Below are 14,925 nucleotides of genomic sequence, written 5' to 3'. Positions count from 1 at the left end.
ATTGCATCAGGTTTGAGCCATAATATGCTTAGTTAGCCATTTATTATTAGATATTTAAGCCATTCTTGGTGTATCAAGCTGACTGTATAAGTCACAGTGGGATGAACATCCATACACATCAATATAGGAGATTATTATCTCAGGTAAAATTCTCAGAAGTGGAGTTTCTGGGACATGGGCATCTTTTTTTCTTTTTTTTCTTCTGCGTGTTTTCATTATTTTTATTTTTTGAAATGGATTGTCACCTAATGTAATGTCCTCTTTTATGGCATCTTCTCTCTCACCTTCTTTTTCTTTTTTTAAAAAAATTTATTATAGTTGATTTACAATGTTCTGTCAATTTCTGCTGTACAGTAAAGTGACCCATTTATATACTTATCCACTCCAAATGCAATAATTTGCATCTAGTAACCCCAAATTCCCAGTCCATCCCACTCCCTCCCCCTCCCCCTGGGTAACCACAGTCTGTTCTCCATGTCCATGAATTTCTTTCTGTTCTGTTGTAGATAGGTTCATTCTGCATTTTAGATTCCACATATAAGTGATATCATATGGTAATTGTCTTTCTCTTTCTGACTTACTTCACTTATATGAGAATCTTTGGTTTTATCCATGTTTCTGCAAATGGCATTATTTTGTACTTTTTTATGGATAAGTAGTATTCCATTGTATATATGTACCACATCTTCTTAATCCATACATCTGTCAATGGATATTTAGGTTTTTCTATGTCTTGGCTATTGTGAATAGTGCTTCAATGAATACAAGGGTACATGTATCTTTTTGAATGAAAGTTTTATCCAGATATATGCCCAGGAGTGGGACTGCTGGATCATATAGTAGTTCTATATTTAGTTTTCTGAGGAATATCCATACTGTTTTCCACAGTGGTTGTACCAGTTTACATTCTCACCAACAATATAGGAGGGTTTCCTTTTTTCTACACCTTATCCAGCATTTGTTATTTGTAGACTTACTAATGATAGCCCTGCAAAGCAAGCCCAGGCAGCAGCTAGTAGTGTTGGAGCCATTTCTGCCCATGATGGCTAATAATAGTACTCAGATCCTGCCTTCTTTTCTTTTCTTTTTAGGGCCGCACCTGTGCCATATGGAAGTTCCCAGACTAGGGGTCAAATCAGAGCTGCAGCTGCCAGCCTACACCACAGCCATAGCAACACCAGATCTAAGCCTACAAGTCTGTGGCCTACACCACAGATCATAGCAATACTAGATCCTTAACTCACTGAGTGAAGCCAGGGATCGAACCCACATCCTCATGGACACTAGTCAGGTTCGTTACCACTAAGCCACATGGGAATTCCTTTGCCTGCCTTCTTTATTTTTTTTATTTTTATTTAATTTTATTTATTTATTTATTTATTTATTTTTTGTCTTTTTGCCATTTTCTTGGGCTGCTCTCGCGGCATATGGAGGTTCCCAGGCTAGGAGTTGAATCAGAGCTGTAGCCACCAGCCTACGCCAGAGCCACAGCAACGCCAGATCCAAGCCACGTCTGTGACCTACACCACAGCTCACGGCAACGCCGGATCCTTAACCCACTGAGCAAGGCCAGGGATCAAACCCGCAACCTCATGGTTCCTAGTCGGATTCGTTAACCACTGCGACACGACGGGAACTCCTGCCAGCTTTCTTTAAAGGCTGAGACAGCAATGGGGTTCCCACTGGCACTCCTCCACAGGTCCAAGGCCAACCCACTGAACTCAGTTTATTTGGAAGGATTCACTTTGAAAGGCAGTTCCTAGAACCACCTGGACACCCTCCTAGGGGCTTTTTCAGGCTCTGCTGGCAGAGAGAGACACTGGCATTCTTCTCTCCCACCTAGGAACAGGTTTCTATGGCTGCACAGAGGCCCCTCTGAACTCAATATGCCTGTCAGGTGGAAGGTTACTCATATCCGGGACTGATAAGGAAACTCTTAGAGTCTGTGCCACCTCTGACTCTCCGAGGTAAATTAGGAGGGCAGGGAGGCATCCAGTGCAAACACTGACCACTGGAGTGGCAGGCTGAGAAGAACAAAATTCCAACCACCAAGGGCAGTGTCTCTGAGGCCAGGGGCCTGCCTGGGTGGCCACTGATTTAGCCCATGAGGCTTCTTCCAGGAAAGAACATTCCCTGATCCACTCTAGGGCCTGAACAAGTTCCTACAGTTTCCTACAGCCCCCAACATTACCTCCAAGATCAGCATGGGAGGAAGAACAAACATGGCACAGAAATTTCTAGAATTGGCGAAGAAGGCCTGCTCTAGCAGCATGAAGAACTCTGCGCTAGAAATGGTGCTTTCCTGATCCTGCCCTTGCATGGAAGGAGATGGCAGGTCAGTATGAACCAAGGAAGCCACTACAGAAGCTGTGTTAGGAAAGAAGCGAGGCTAATTTACCCAAAGAGGGTAGAACTAAAATGGCTCAGACGTAGTGGTTCTATTTTATAATCTTAAAGTCACATTATTCCAGCTAGTGGAGGAAGCCTTTGAGGCAGGCTGATTTTGCTAATGATGCACAGCAAGAAATGGAAAACAGAGATGTGACATCCACTCCCAGGTCATAGGCCTGAGGTTTTCTCCAGTGGCTTAGCTTCCTGTTACCTGAACAGCGGTCCCCAGAACAGCATCCTCTTGAAGCTTGTTAGAAAGGCTCTCTCCAGATCAGTTCCATCAGAACCTGCATTTTCTCAAGATCCCAAGCATCCCCCTAAATTCACTGGTACGTCAAAGTTTGAAAAGCCCATATTCTCAGCTGCTGTTTCTGTACAGGATTAAGACGGTGGCTCCTAAACTTTGGTGAGTGACAGATGCACCTAGAGAAACTGCTTGTGGCCCCCGTCACCCTAGGTCTGACTCAGTGGGTGTGGAGTGAGTCTCAGGCTCCTGCACATCTCACAGGCTCCTAAGGTAATCAGATGCACTGCCCTACAGACTGACTACATGACCTGGGCATCTAATTAAACGTGGAGCTGCATCTTGGATGTACACCGCTAGTTCTCAACCTTGGCTGCATGACTGCATCACTCGAGGTGTTCAAAAAGCACACCCATGCCTGAGTTTAACCTCTAGAATTGGATTTAATTGGTCTGGGGTGCACCCTGGGCTGAGGGAGTCTTACGATTTTAACAAGTGATTGGAATGTGCAGCTAAGATTGAGAACCATTGATTTGGAGTGACCTCATTTTCTTACTCACCAGCCACATGACACTAGGCGATTTCCCCTCCCTGGGCAGCTTTCTCATCTTTACAATGGGGAGAACATCCACTTTTGAAGATTAAATATCACGTAGTATGTTAGGCAGCTGGCACATGGCAGGTACTCCATAAATGCCCAGAGACCACTATTCTTTTCCCTTGCTATGATCAGAAGCAAAAAATCAGTTGATATTCTTATCTTTACCCCAAATCCCAGCTTCCCTCTAAAAAGGAAGCATAGAAATAGCGGTTTCTCTCATCACCATTCAGGAAAAGACAAAGGCGCTATGGCTTGCAACCACATTGGAGTTTGTATTCAGGGAGCAGAGCTGGCTTCGCAGGCCTGAGTCCTGACTCCACTCACAGAAAAGCCCCACGATTGGTGTATAATTCTCTCGGCTGTAGCCATCTTAAAATTCTAGTACTTTCTGAACATTTTTCACTGGGTCCCACAAATGAGGCAGCCGGTCCTGTCAGGGAGGAGGGATGCGGGCAAATCCCTCTACAGCTTGTGGCAGCAGAATTAATACAGGAGAAAAAGATAAGGGGGTGAGCCCCAGAGTGACTTGGTGAATTGCTCTCTAAACTAAACATACTAGGGAAAGGAGGAAAAGCAGGTGTCACTGACTCGCTAAGAGAAAGAGCCAGGAAAAGACCAACTGGAAGTTCTTCCTCTTTCCTCTGAAAGCTCCTGGCCAGAACAGGTGTCAGACACCCCTGAGGGCTGAGCCCCAGCTCTATGCCCTTTCTCCTCCACCCCTCCCCATCCCGGTCCAGCTCGTTCCCCAGGATGGGTGCAGGGCACGCAGGGTAGTGGAGTGAGAAGAGGCTAGGAATTTGCAGCCATTCCCTTGTCTGATGTTGTTTTCACTGTGTGGCTTTTCTCTCCTAGTCCAAAGTTGCCTTTACCCATCAACAGTTGTTTTGATCTCCCTGCTTTGCTGCCTGTGGCTCTGAGGGCCGTTCTTTGGACATCCTGAAGCCTCTGTAGAGTCCGCAGGAGGATGGGCTATGTAAACCCAGGGCTCAGGTGCTGTAGCCATGTGGAAGCTTCTCATTAGTCAAAGCCCAGTGTGCCTCCTCCTCTGAGAAGTGAAAATTCCCAGGACCAACAGGAGAAGTTGCAGAGCTGGAAAGACTGTACTGTGAGAAGACGGGATTCTGCTAGAGCTGTTTCTGCAGTTTGACTTTGCAGGGGTGAAACCATGTTGTGCCAGGAACATGGGAGAAGGCTGCAGTTGGCAGCTCCTCCCCCTCCAGCATTCCATCCCAATGCCATGGCTGCCTGTTCCATGTCTGTGCCAGGGCAGGAGTGTGTCAATGGGACTTTGAATGAATCATAAAACACTAAAGTTCGTGAATTTTTTAAGAGCAAACATTAGTGTGGATTTGATTTTATTCCTAGTTTTAAAAATCTCATTTGCTAATTTACATTCAGATATATTTTTCTTAGGTACAAAGCTACTGCAAGGGCCAACATTTGTCCTAAAGCCTGGTGACATCTGCAGGAGTATACATGGCATATGACTGATGGTCTTCTGTCACATGGGAAGCAGGAGACAAAAGGCTGAGAACTTCTAATCTGAGGTATCAAAGGGTTGTTAACCCTGTGGGAACCTTGTCAATGGCAAGGATTGGTTAAAAACTGTCTTTTGCTGCCAAACTCAAATGCATCAGAGAGGCAATGGCTTTGGCTATGGAGCCAAGCATATTGGCCATGCTGGGCCCTGTTGTACAGGAGGCAGGAGCCCGCCAAGAACAGCCAGCTAGCAACAGAGGAGAAATAAGATTTGTTTCAAACTCGATTTCTAGGGATTTCTCTTCAAATAGAAGTGCTGGTGCTAGAGAACAGCTGATTCCCTGGAGCCCTGAGAGAGCAAAGAAGCAGGGCAGCCTTCACATGACCAATGGGGACAGCATGGGCACTTCGAGGACCATTCACTGCACACTGGCAAGGAACCACAAAGACAGCGCAGCAAAGGCACACCAGAAAAATACACACTGCCCTCCAGCCTCCTTCTCAAAGCTCCAGGTACTACATTCTAGAACTCAGTCACCAAGTGGGATAGGACTTCATCTGCAACCAGAAACTCACTCAAAATGAAATCCAAAACATAAGAAAAGAAGTAGAAGTTCCCACCGTGGCTCAGCAGAAACGAATCTGACTAGCATCCATGAGGACGCAGGTTCGATTCCTGGCCTCGCTCAGTGGGTTAAAGGATCTGGCGTTGCGGAGAGCTGTGGTGTAGGTCTCAGATCTGGCTTTGCTGTGGCTGTAGCATAAGCCAGCGGCAACAGCTCTGATTCCACCTCTAGCCTAGGAACCTGCATATGCCTCGGGTGTGGCCCTAAAAAAAAAAAAAAAAAAAAAAGGAAAAAAGAAAGGAAGCAGAACACTCCCAGCTTTTGCTTACTATGTCCTGCAGGTGGACTGGCCATACACCTCATCTATTTTGCTTAGACCTAAAGAAATGCTAGGACTATTCCTAGGGGATGGGAGATCTGTCAAGGAGTCAGAAAAGAGGGAACTGGCATGAGAAGTCTTGTTGGAGAATCCAAAGACCTGAGGATAACCCCACTCTCAAGATTATGTTCCAAGAATCATCTTTCACCAGGAATCCCAAGCACAGGGTCATTGCTAAGGCCAGAAGTACCTTCCTGCCCTACAGCCATCCTGCTGTGAGAAATGTCTGTCAGTCTAATGTTGCCAGGTTAGAATGGGGGACAGAAGTGACTCCTTCCCCAATATAATCATCCCTTTAACCAAACAGTGACACCAGAGGGAGAAGGCCATTCAGCGTGGGTGTCGGCCCCCAAGGTCTTCTGGCAGGAGTCAGCCCCTCCAGATCAAGACTCTGGCATGATTCTATAATCCACTCAGAAGACAGTGGCCATCTGTTTACTGAAAAAAAATGTTAATAACCCCCAATCAAAATCAAATAGGCAACCACTTTACTTTAAGTACCTATTAACTGATGCCAATTTGCAATGGAAAAATCCCGAGTGCCAGTAAGAGGCACCAGCACAGGTCCAACCATCAGGATGGAAGGGAAGCAGATGCAGCACTTAAGATATTGACTCCCTTCCTTCCCAGCCTTCTGGCTTCAGTGGCCTTACCATGCAGTCTCCAATGTGTCTAGAAAGAGATGAAGGAAGCTCTCCACACCTGGGAAGCAAGGTTCCTCCATCAGCTCCCATCTTTCTCCAGGCAAGGAGTGTCCCAACTTGAGAAAGGTAGATTAATAAGAAACATTTTTGAAAGCCCCATTCAAGTGGAACATCAGTCAAAGAGGATAAGATAAAGCATTGGAAGAATGGAGCTGACTTATTCACAATCTCTGTTCATTATCCAAACTCTCTGGGTTCTCTGCACACACCATGTCTGTGGCAAAGCAGCCAGCACTGCTCTAGCGAGCTATGTGTTTCAGCATGGCATTTCTTGTTTGTTTCCCCACCTGTACAATAGGGACATTGGCCTAATAAGTCAAAGGTCTGTTTCAACTCTAATAAACCATTATTCCATTTCCTCTATTGGGGGAGAAGGAGCCAAGGAGGATGAAACTAACTCTCACAGTTTCTCTGATCTAGAAGAAATTAAAGATGCTTCAGTAGTAGTCAAGTAAGCGAGACCAAATAATGTATACTCTTTTTACAGGCTGCAAAAATTCCACACATTTGCTTCTTTCTCCATTAAATAATAATGATAGTCCCCTTATATGAAAGCTTGAGGACACAATTAATTATTTAAAGACACACTAGCATCTTCTACCCAGTTATTGTTCTAATAACCATGTGAAATAAAGGTGGCAGATGTGGACTTCCTGTTGTGGCTCAGCGGTAACAAACCCAACTAGTATCCATGAGGACATGGGTTCGATCCCTGCCCTGATCAGGGATATGGTGCAGCTGTGAGCTGTGGTGTAGGCTGGCAGCTGTAGCTCTGATTCGACCCAAGAGTTAGGTCATTCTAGTGGCTATAAATGTGGTGAGAATGCACAGTAGGGGAGTCTAGATCCAACTCAGTTTAACCAGACAGAGAAACCAGACAAAGTCACCTCTTTTCTGGGTCCTCCTGTGCCTCATTTTCTCTTCTGTAAATAGTGGAAGGACTGGCCATACCATCAGCATTATCATTTGATGTCTACTTAAAAAATATCACATGAGGAGAAGCATAGTATAAAATCTGAGCCCAGAATGCAATGACACAATACAATTAGTTGTTAAAATACTGAGATACTTTTATACATTCCTGCACCTCCCAGGAAATGACCCCTGCCCTGAACCTCCCTATCACCTACCCCCACCACCGCAGATCCACACGACCATGAGTTAGTGCCTGGCACAGCAGGGAGCCTCCAGGTCCCTGCTCCAGCAAGAGGACTAGCATCTGTCCTGACTGCTCAGTGCCCATACCACATTAAATACCTCCAGGATCATCCCTGCCACTCTACAGCCTAGGGCTTCGTCAACAGTCCGGAGAAATCCCACTGGACACTTGGCCCCATTTTAGAACCATTGTGATTGCAAGAGAAGACGAGCATAAATCTGAACCCCTCCCCAAGGCAGAATTTTGATCAACAGGATGGCAGATGATAACAGTAAAAAAGTGTTTGAGGCAATGCATTTCTCAGTTCACTTCTATAAGTTCTGGTTGATATAGCTCCTGTAACATAGGTGCTCAGTGGAATACCTGTACATACCAACAGGGAGAGATCTCTAACACATGACAAGTAAATAAAGCAAGATGCAAAAGGGTGCTCAGAGCATAAACATGTGTTTAAATTAAAAGGTACACAAAGTAATGAATCTTATAAATGTATTCATGCATGTATACATGTAAATGCATATGTACATATTTCTTCATATACTGTACATATATGTGACCACTCTTGGTGGTGCTTCAGTCTTTAGTCATGCTGTTTAAAACTGCTGGGACACAAGTTCTCTGATCCAAATAAAATTGATTAAAAAGAAAGAGAGATATAGGGAGAGAGACAAAAGCACATGGACTGATAGATGTAAAATGAACTCAGGTTAACACCTGCCTATAGAAATGGGAGCAGAAACGGGAATAGAGGCGACAGGTAGGGTCATTTTAGTTTTATCAGTAATAGGAATAAAACATTAGATGCAACATAAAACAAAAAAATAACAACAGCTTATTCTGAGTGGCAAGAATGAGTGTTTGTGAAACTAATCTTCATGTTTTTCCATATTTTTTTATTTCTCAGAAGGAACTTCATTTAATAAGTCCTCCTCATCCACACACCATGATCCAGGCCCTCCGATATGGAGGGTGGAAATTATTTATGAGTTTCTCAGACCATTACCACTATACCTCTCACTGCCCAGACATCCCAGATTTCCACAGGAGCCGTAACTAGCCCATTACTGATGAACAAGCTGTGTTTTTCTAAGTTAAACAACCATTTGTCCAATGCTATGCAATGTTTCAGGCAATCCAAGCTGAGAGATCGTGGGTTTCTGCCACAAGTCACTCCTGGCCTAAAAGGACAGATGACGTGCAAGAAAAATAATGACAATGCACTAGGATTAGAGTAGAATAAAAACATTTTTGCTAAATATTGTATGGGACACAAGAAGGCATGATTAAGGCCTGGGAAGGACAATAAAAGGAGCCTGAAAAGGTTTAAATATGAATAAAAGAAAAAGAAAACTACAACCACAGGGACCCTTTTAAATGTCAATTACATACAGAGCCCAGCCCTCAGAGCAACCTGACAAGGGAGGAGGTATCATTCCATCATTTTGAACCTGAGGAATAGAGGCCATGAGAAGTTAAGTAACTCTGATAGAAACAAAGAGCAATTAAGTGGTCTTAGATTATAACCCAGATTTGAAAATGCACAGCTAAGAAAGGGGTGGTTATGAAGAGATGGAGGTTCGCCTGGGTCAGAGCTGAGGACTTCTGGTGCCCACACTTTTGCTGTTCTTCCCGGAGTGGGATGCCCACTGGCAATAAAAGATCAAGGGTATGTGCTGCCTGAGGCATGTGCTATTCCATTCTCAGAAGAGGACCAGATTCAATCGGCATAATAAAGATCAGAAAGATACAGGCTCAGTTCTAAGCAAGGGCAGCTTGGATGCACCATCTCATCCTTCTTCTCACTCTGGCTGGATTTCTTAAGGGTTGCCCGACTTGAAAATAAGGGACGTTTCACTTCCAACCTCATGGATGTGTTCTTGGGGCCCAAGCAGGGCCGAGGAAGGCAGCTCTGCCTGGGAGAGGCTCTGAGGACAGCTGAAGGAAGGCAGCACCCTGGCTGCTGCCTAATCCATCCGACATGGTGACACGCTGTTCCAGAAACCGGATGGCAACTAATAAGAAAAACCTGCTCTCATGGTGCTGCCAAGCCTGTTGCAGGGACTCAGCTGGTGGCATGCCTCCTGGGGGAAAGCAATAATGCCCCATTCTTCCCTTTAGTCAAGGCCCTGATATTTTCTTAGGTGGAAAGAGGAAGAGCTAGGAAAGTTCCTCTCACAGTAGGAAAAATTTGCACAAGTAATAGTGCCAGGTCCTCAAAGTCAGATGCCCATGGTTGATGCTAAGACTGAAGGCTCAGAGCTCACGTGGTAGCTGCTGATCTTCCAAACCTGTGAAGCCCTATTTGGCACATGGGCTACTGGCAGATTAAACATCTCCAACCAAGGTGCCTGGCTGTGGGTGCCTCTTGTTTAAGTCATCTGGCTTTGGGCCAAACTTCTCTATATAGAAGTTTTATTATTTGCCTATATGCATATTTCTCTTGGTCAGAGTACTTATGCTTCCAGAAGACCTGGTTTGTCTTGCTCGGACTTATTCTGCCTAACCAAGAGCTGAAAGAGAGGGCAGAGGCAGAGGTTTCTGGGGAGCTTAGCAGACTGCCCCTGATTTCTACCTTTCTAGTTTTTTTCTATCTCTTGCTACCTATCAGTATCCTAAACTTGTAGGGAAGTCACAGACTCTTTTCAGACTATAACTGAAGCTATGGAGTAGCTCTTTTCCAACCGCATATCCCCTGCCATGTACAAACACTCAAACATTTGCATATAAGTTCAAGGGACCACTATCCCCTGTGAATCTCATTTATGCGCTCCCCTCCCTTCAGCTCTGGACCCCCCAGGTCAAGACCCCTACCACAGATACCAGCTCGTGTGCGCAAATCATAGAAACTTGTCTTTCTGGACCCTGTAATGTCACCAGAAGACTCCAATCTGGACCCCATCTCAGGAACTTCAAGGCCCACCAAACCCTTCACCTTCCCTCCCCACCTGTCTCCTACGAACATCAGCCATAAATGGAAACCCCAGCTGGGAGGGTGTCTTGAAATTCAAGTTTCTGTTGAAGAACTGGTCCCCACCCTCCCTCTAGCCATTTGGTTAGATCGATCCTGGAACCAGGCAGATGGATGCTAATTCACCATGTTAACCCCTCTCATGCCAGTCCCCTATCCAAGCTTAGTGTAGAGCTACGTCACACACCCCACCCCGCCTATAATGGGGTTGAGTGCTCTGTGTCATGGAAACTGACCAGCAGATTTAGCAATCCTATTGCTCATGGCATCCGTTCTAGAACTCTGTGTAGAGCTACATGCCAAGATGCCATTGCAGGGGCAAATGTTCAACGCCCAAGTCCACCACCTACATCTAGCTATGCTAATACCTTCTTATTACAACTCTAAGAACGGTGCAGACAATAGATAAACCAAATTACTCAGAGTCCCCTTACCACCAATAATGAAAAGACACCTAAGTTCTCTTCATTTGCCCTCAAAATCCAGTTTCCTTCCCAAATCATCTTCATTGTACCAGCTCAGCTAAGCACTGTTTCTGACAGTCACAGAAAGACTTTGTGACCCACCGTTAGGTCCTCACACATACCAACACTGCCTTCAATCCATCATTATCCATAATACAGGTGTAGACAGGAGTTTCCACCAGGGCCACCTCAGCCCACCACCAGAGGCCCTCTCAGAGAGGAAATAGAGGTTAAAATAGCATCTTTTGATCAAAGGGAGCCATGACTCCCCGTGAGACCCTCGAAAATGAAAAATCCCACCTTACCCTTCATTCCAAATTTGGACCGTCGACCATACTTGTTGATCATGATAAAGAGAACCACCAGCAGGACACAGGCAAAAGCGGCAAGTCCAACAGCTATGGATACCTATTAGGAGCCAAAAACAGACAGTTGGACACCGTTGTGAAAATCCTCGCGCCGCATGAAGTGACACGCGAGCTCCGAGGAAAACAGTCCTATAACGTAGTGACTGCACCCCTCTCAGAATGTTAGTGAACTCCAGAACTTCCCAGACTGGATAAAGCCTTGAGAAGAAGTCATTCATGAGACTCTAAGAACATCAAAAAAATAAGCTACTCAAATTGATTAGAGAAAGTTCTGTGACTCAATGTCTGAGCCCCTCTCATCTGGGAACCATCCTAAGAGATGCAAGAGGAAGCCTAGAGAGGCCACTGTCTGTTGCTTCCTTGTGGTTTTAACTAGCAAGCATCATCCCATTGATATTCTTTGCATAATATATTTCTCCAGAAAATTCTAGAAGATCTGGACTCTAAAAAGATTTGTTTCCTCTCCTCCCCAGAGAAACCTCAGGCTCTCAGAGATTGTTGTGGGTGGGAGGGAGATGCCCTGGGCAAATGTGACTGTCGTCAAAGGCTGTACTGTTTGCAGTCCCTTCGAATCAGGCCCAGCTGGGGCGGGAGTGGGAATTCTCCAACTGCTTTCTTCTGAGCCCTTGGGCTTAAAGCAGATCCTCAAAGACTTCCTCAAACAATGAATTATTCTCATCAAACAAGTAAGGTTTCCACCACCTGAAAGGAGGTCATTCATCACGGCTTCTTTCTGCCACCCATAATGGGGTTCCAAACCAGGCAGTGTTTGTTTTATTTTATTTATTTATTTATTTTTGTCTTTTCTAGGGCCACGCCTGAGGCATATGGAGGTTCCCAGGCTAGGGGTCTAATCAGAGCTGTGGCTGCCAGCCTACGCCACAGCCACAGCAACGCCAGATCCGAGCCACGTCTGCAACCTACACCAAAGCTCATGGCAACACCAGATCCTTAACCCACTAAGCAAGGCCAGGGATCGAACCCAAAACCTCATAGTTCCTAGTCAGCTTCATTTCCACTGCACCACAATGGGAACTCCAAACCAGGCAGTATTTGGAAAAATGAGCTACTGAAAACTACAGCATCAGGAAACACTTTCCTCTTGACCAAAAAGAGACTCACCCCAAATGTATCTTCCTCTGGCTTGTGCGTCACAGTGATGGGAGGGGTGGGGCTCACTTCATAGACTGAAAACCAAAGGAGAAAAGATAGTGAGCTGATTGGCCAGAAGAGCCTCCATCACAGTCCCTGCCCACTTCCCAAGACACCTCAAAAATTCTTGCCTGAGAACATCACCTTGAAGCCAGACTCTGCCTGCCTGACCTCCCCAGGCTTTGCAGGGTCCCCAGAGGCCAGGATCCCATGCCTGGCAGGTGTTGACAGCTCAAGGACAGGCTCTGTAGGTATAAGGAACCTTCACTCCCATCCCCACCCCCACCCCCCAAGTGAATAATGTACAATGGGCAATGTGGGCCCAGGGCTACTGGAGAGCTAAGAGGGGAAATGGTTTGGGACCACTGCCGGGGTTTGGATTCTGCACATTCTATCAGCAGTGGCACCTGCTGAGACATTCGGCTCCTCTCTGCATTTCCCTTCCTGTCCTGGGCCCTCCCAGGCCTTCCCCTTCCCCTCTTCACTTCTCAGTGAGATCCAGGAGGGCTGTGGCGCCATAAACCACCCCCTCTCAGCTCCCCTGAGGCAGATTTCAGAGCATGGCAGCATCCTGGGTTAGACAGCGAGTTTATCTGACTCTGACGCCACCTCTTCCCTGCAAGGCCTAGACGAGAAGCCAAATATCTGACAGTTCTCCATCCAGGACTGCCTCCCTGTCCAGACACGGCCCTAGCTCACTAGGCACAGGAGGGACGTTCTGAGAGGTGATCAGTCCTCTGAGATGGAGGACACATAAAGGAATGACAGAAGATGTGTAGATCTATGCCGAGCAGCAAGGGGTGTTCTAAATAGGACAGTCTACCGTCTTGGGCCACAGAGAGAGCAGAAATGGCCTCCACAGCCACTGTTTTCTCCCACACAGGAGAAAAGGAAAAGGAACAAATCTGGGTTTCCCCACAGCCCATGAGCAAATTTTTTTGGGATCATCTACTCTTAGCCTCAAATCTCTTACAAACTGAGCTTCAATAATCTTATTTGAGGACAAGCCAGACTATCAGGGGCCGTCACAGCTGCTTGCCAGGTGGGCCCCAGCCAAATTCCCGGGCTCTCGAAGCAGGTGACAAACACTAACAAGTTTAGAGGCTCCACATTCGCTCTGCAAGAACAGCTGAGATGGGCTCCAGTGGGGCCCGTGAAACCCACATCCTCCCTGACACCACCCTGCTCTGACTGAGGAGGAAGAGCCACGATGGGGTCCAACCCTAGAAACTCTGGAGGAAACTGAGACACCAACAGACTGCCCAAGAGGCGCAGGCTTGGATCTGCTCAGGAAGTAATTCTTCCCCCCAGTTCCCTTGCACGGTTCACTCAGATGCTCTCAGCTGCCACGGGAACAGGGACAACGGTGGTGGAAGAGGAATCCAAGAGGCTCTTTGGATTGAGTAGTTACCAAAAGTATCAGAATAAATCACTTTTGAAGCAAAAGGTAAAAAAGACTTACAAGAGACAAAGTTATCCGTGCTCTCTGCAAAAAAGACAAAGAGATCATTAATAAACGTAGTAAAACCCAGAATAGTCACTCTCTATCTTACCAATGACTATGAGCTCTCCTGCTCACCTTGATCCCCTGTTGCCCCAGAAACTGAAAAATAAAATCCTTGTCACATCACCCCTCCCCCACACCCTACTATGTCTTTAGAAGATGATCTTCCAAATGAAGAAGGGATCAAAGCTAAAACTCCTGGATTTGAGGGAGGTGGGCTAGCCTACCTGGAGACTAGAAGCCAAGCCAGGAGATGAGGAATTAAACCCAGACTCCTCACCTTGCCCACAGCCCTCCCTTCTTCAGGTACTGAGAATGTTGGGGATGTTGGCAACAACAAGAGATGGCACAGGATGGGCTTCCTTGGACCTTCCTTGAAAATGCCAGCTATGATATCAAGAAACAATTCCCCAAGCAGCTATGTAGAGTTTATTCTATAGGTCACTGAGCTGTTCTTGGGAAACCCCCTAGAATATGCCCACTCCCATTATTTGATCTTGGCTTTCAGAATGTCTCACCTCATAATGACAGCCAATCATTTGGGGGCATCGATTATGAGCCAAATGCTATGCAAAATGCTTTATGTAACATATCATTCAATCCTTACAACCACCCTCAGAGGTGGGGAGCATTATCCCCTTTTAACAGAAAAGGTTAACAGGCTCATAGAGATTAGGAACTAATAGGATGTCCTAGAAGCAACAGAGCTGGATTCAAATCCAAGTCTTGGCTCCCAACCCCTCTGTCAGAGAGGCTCCAACTTCAGCATGCCACAGAAGCATCTGGGGAACGACAGCTACCATCCTACGATCAAAAGAATGAGAGTTCCCTGGAGCAACACATGCCTTCCAGAGCTGGGGCAGAGAAAGTGCAAGATACACCTGGAATTCCTAGAGGCTCTGGGAGTGAGAGAGAGTAAGAGACTGCTTGAAAATTAATGGGGGCA

General features: G+C 46.1%; 1 protein-coding gene across 3 annotated transcripts in view; it reads right to left on the bottom strand.

Annotated features, from left to right (window-relative positions):
• Positions 1 to 14,925, bottom strand: part of NTRK3 (neurotrophic receptor tyrosine kinase 3) — a 380,311-nt gene that overhangs the window by 233,071 nt on the left and 132,315 nt on the right. For all 3 annotated transcript variants that reach the window (XM_047767504.1, XM_047767505.1, XM_047767506.1), the window contains exons 9-11: positions 13,938 to 13,961; positions 12,446 to 12,510; positions 11,261 to 11,363 (exon numbers count right to left, since the gene is read on the bottom strand). In XM_047767504.1, coding sequence (XP_047623460.1) covers positions 11,261 to 11,363; positions 12,446 to 12,510; positions 13,938 to 13,961 — 192 coding nt within the window. The remainder of the gene's footprint in view (positions 1 to 11,260; positions 11,364 to 12,445; positions 12,511 to 13,937; positions 13,962 to 14,925) is intronic.

This window comes from Phacochoerus africanus, chromosome 2 (assembly GCF_016906955.1).
Source record: "Phacochoerus africanus isolate WHEZ1 chromosome 2, ROS_Pafr_v1, whole genome shotgun sequence".
NCBI classification, from domain to species: Eukaryota; Metazoa; Chordata; class Mammalia; order Artiodactyla; family Suidae; genus Phacochoerus; species Phacochoerus africanus.
This window is presented reverse-complemented; position numbering and strand designations above follow the sequence as displayed.